The sequence below is a fragment of the Buceros rhinoceros genome, unplaced genomic scaffold, assembly GCF_000710305.1.
Source record: "Buceros rhinoceros silvestris isolate BGI_N320 unplaced genomic scaffold, ASM71030v1 scaffold15651, whole genome shotgun sequence".
In the NCBI taxonomy this organism is placed as follows: Eukaryota; Metazoa; Chordata; class Aves; order Bucerotiformes; family Bucerotidae; genus Buceros; species Buceros rhinoceros.
The window spans coordinates 62,465-66,363 of NW_010394077.1; the positions used below are offsets into that span (position 1 = coordinate 62,465).

The 3,899-nt window shown below is 36.0% G+C and overlaps 1 protein-coding gene across 1 annotated transcript in view; it reads right to left on the reverse strand.

Moving 5' to 3' along the window:
• Nucleotides 1-942: 942 nt before the first annotated feature.
• Nucleotides 943-3,899, reverse strand: part of SS18 (synovial sarcoma translocation, chromosome 18) — a 10,753-nt gene continuing 7,796 nt past the window's right edge. The window contains exon 6 of the mRNA XM_010145131.1: nucleotides 943-2,355. Coding sequence (XP_010143433.1) covers nucleotides 2,329-2,355 — 27 coding nt within the window. The 3' untranslated portion in view covers nucleotides 943-2,328. The remainder of the gene's footprint in view (nucleotides 2,356-3,899) is intronic.

Genomic DNA, 3,899 nt, shown 5'->3' on the forward strand with positions numbered 1-3,899 from the left:
ATTCCTGCTTCTTTCTTGCTTCGGGAAAACTGGTTCTTTTTTTAATACATAATTTTAGTGGAAGTACTTTCGCATGGAGCTCTCTCCTCTCAAGTTGTTCTTCTGGCATAGTATCAGAGGAATAAGGTAATTTTTGTCACCACCAATTAAAAAGTTTTACGAAACAGGACCGTTATAAAACAATTAAACCTTGCAAATGCGGTAGTCTCTAGGAGGGAAACCCTGGAGGAAATTCTGCTTATTAAAATTGCAATTTTAGTTTCCATTAAAAAGGAGAATAAGACAACACAAGATGGGCTGGCAAGACAAATTATTTCTTAATGTCAGTTGAGCTTATTTCAAATGAGATAACATATCTACACCAGGTTGAGTTCAACACATTTTTGTCTCCTCAACTCATTTATCTAATTCAGTCATCTTGATTATAGCCTCATGGACCGTCATTTTCAGAGGAAGGATTTTGTAGCAAACAACCTACACAACATGCTGATTACTGAACAGTTAATTCTAATTAACTTGGCTATGGCAAGAGAATTTTGATAAAGTCCTAGAAAGCAAATAGGGTTTGGTTATTCTGGCCAAACTTCTATAAAATAAAACCCTGCAGCAGAGTGTCCAGATGAGACAGAGATAGGGATCTCATTTAAATAAACAAATGAGAAAATTAAAATCACAAATAATTTATTCTTCCGTTAGAATTGATGGAGTACAGTTTTAAATAGCAACGAAGTACACAGTGGTGGAAAATTGGCACAGAACCTACACGCATTTCATTCATAATCATGTTCCTCATGCTGTAGCTGTTCAAACCTTGATGTGTATTTTCTATCGACTTTAAGAAAATTGCTTTCCCTTTAAAAATTATGAACAAATTGAAAATCTTGTCTTCCATGTATAATGTCATACATATCATGAACACCAGTCGCTCCCCCTCCACCCCCCCATGATCACCAATCAAAGAAACAAAATAAATTATTTTACTCCTGGGCTAATTTTAAGTTTCGTCCTTTATAAAGGTTGCCAGGAATTCCTGAACGCATGTATTCCTGCGCACCAAAACATCCATTTATCTATCTGACACACAGTTGCAGGACAGTCTTAAAACCAATTTTTTGTGTACTACGCTGTTGATCAAGGTGCTGCCTCTCTCTGACATGCAACACTATAAGCATTATTGCGGTTCGAAACAAAATTTGGCATTTACCTCACCAACAGGTTTTATGTTTGATGTTACATAACATCCCTTGGTCTCATGTTAACCAATATGAAAAAAGGACACACACAAAAAATGCCCCCTTCCTAAAGATATTAACTCCACTTAGGAAAGTTTAGATAGGTTTTACAAAGTCTCCTAGGCTATTTTGATACGTAAAAATTATTCAGCTAAAGGTTAAAATACACTTATACAATACAGTCCTGTCCTCCATATTCTTTTTCAAGTTCTTTGCATATTCGAGCCACGTAAAGTTAACATTTGTCATTTTGTTATTGCAATTAAGAGGGATTACAGGTTGCTTATGCAAAGCTGTGACAAAATACTTGAGAATAAACTCCGAACATTTATCTTGTTACCCAAAAAATGTTGCAGAAAATTGTCAAACTATGTTAGAAACAATTTTTACAAAACTGCTTCACTCAGAAAAATCTGAAAGCTTAAAAAATTAATCTTTGCACAAGACTCTATTATACTGTCCTTAATTATGTTCCCGTTTAGATAACTGGGATTCTCATTCTTTGTACATGACCCTATCAGTGATGTATGATGCTCTCCATCTTTCTTCACTGTTATCTTTATTGTACACCATTTTGAGGCTTACACAATCAAGCACTTATCATGCCCCTTCCCATTTTCAACAGTAGATTTCTTATCCTGCCCAGCGAGTAGTGTGCTGTCTTGCATATTCACCACATGAAAAACATAATATACAAAATATTGCTGCTGTAAAAAGTGTGCATTTCCCCTTTCCCCCTACAAAAAAAATCTGTGGAAAAAATATTAAATTCCCATAACCTTCATAAACATACAAAGCTGTTCGCACCTTTCAGTCTGTAACAGTCTATTTGACATACAGTTCTCAACTCACTGCAAATCGTTGTGTCACATATTTTCTGTCCAATATTGCCATCTAGAGTAGAGATGTGAAATCAGTTTCTGAGCATCTACAGTCTTTAACAATTAACCCATAAAGACTGTATACCATAAAACAGCCACAAGATTTTTCCAAAAGCTAGATGGAATGGGAGGTTCTCATCTCAGGAAGCTGTCCACAGTGCTGAGGAGACAATATGGCTGCAAGAGATACTGCCTACTGGAATGTGAGTACTTTTTCACTGTTGATAATTTCCATACTGACCCTAGAAAAAGAAATTCAAAATACATAATTACACCACAAGGGATATTTTCCTTTATTAAAAGCTCATTCAAATAAACCATGATGTTGAAAAGGTGAAAACAACAATAAATGATAAACTGACTTGAATAAGCGGTGCAGTTTCATCTCACTAAAAATCCTTTGTGTTTTAATATAACAGTAAGACTGATGATACAGATTTAAAGCCAGAAACCTAACTGGATCAAAAGAGTACACCTTTAAATTGAATAGGCTGCTATGAAATTTGCAGAACACCATCAAAAACAGAAGACAGAAACTACTTCCCACCTAAACGTTGAAAATTATTTCAAAAGACAAGGTCACCTAAATTCCAAGTAATTTAGGAAACTAACCTGCTTTCAGAGCTACCTAAAAATATTCATACATCAAGCATCACAGAAAGGACTGATACACGCATAGTCAACACATCCTATGGGAATCAATTACTCCATAGATTTGATACACAGAATTATTACCCTTATTGATAGTCTCTGTTTCTTTTGACAGAACGTCTGCACGAGGGCAGAGGTGAAAGCATCAATCCTACATGCTTACTATGGTCCTTCGCCCCAGAGCTCAAGGCTTGCAGTTAACAGGTAGTGTGCTAGGAAGTAAACATTCTCGAAACAGCGGTCCTGCCACTGGTCTACGTTAAGTACCATGACAGTAAGGTGGTAGTTTGAATGCCAGTTTTATGTTGCAGTGTTCATTCTTTGTAATTGTAATACAACTATCAGTCAGGGGAAAGTTTCAGAAGAGCTGCTGGATGAGAATTTAAGCAGCGCAATTCCTACGGGAATGGCTAGTACGAAAGCGAGGTCTTCTCTAATTGAGTTTCCTAGTGGAATTTAAGACTGCACAAACTGGAGGAGTACAGCCTATCTACAGAGAGGGTTATCCACTTTGACTGCAAAGAAAGCAGGAAGAAACTCAGCAAATCGAGATTAGGTTTCACTGACCCTACATTTGCCACAAGCAAAGCATTTTTCTGAGCTTACTATTTGCAGGAGGAAGCTATTAGCTCAATGCATAAGCATTTTGCTTATCTGTTAAATAATGAGAAGTAATTGCATCTCTGAACTACCACACTGGAAGAGTTTCTTCCTTCTTCCTTGTCTTTTCTAATTTCTGTAGAAAGGAAGCCAACTATTCGGGTTCTATTTGGTTACTATTTGGGCAATTGCGGCTATTCTCACCTCCAAGGGAAACTTCTTGAAACTTCCAACTACTAACTTAAATCTACTAATGTATCAGGATTTTATTTAACACTGGAACCTCAACTTGATCATTAACACATTTAGTTAATCTGAGTTTTATTTACGCTGAGGAAAGTAAGAGCATACATTTTAATGACATTTATGAACACTGATACTGCAAAGATTAGATTTTTAGAGTTTAGTACCTTCTACAGGAACAAAAATCTCTGCTTCACCCTTTAATCAGAAAACTGTTTTTGGTTTTTTGGTTTGTTTTTTTTTTTTTTTTTTTTTTTTTTTTAAAGTTCCCCCCATTCACACCCCTGCCTGA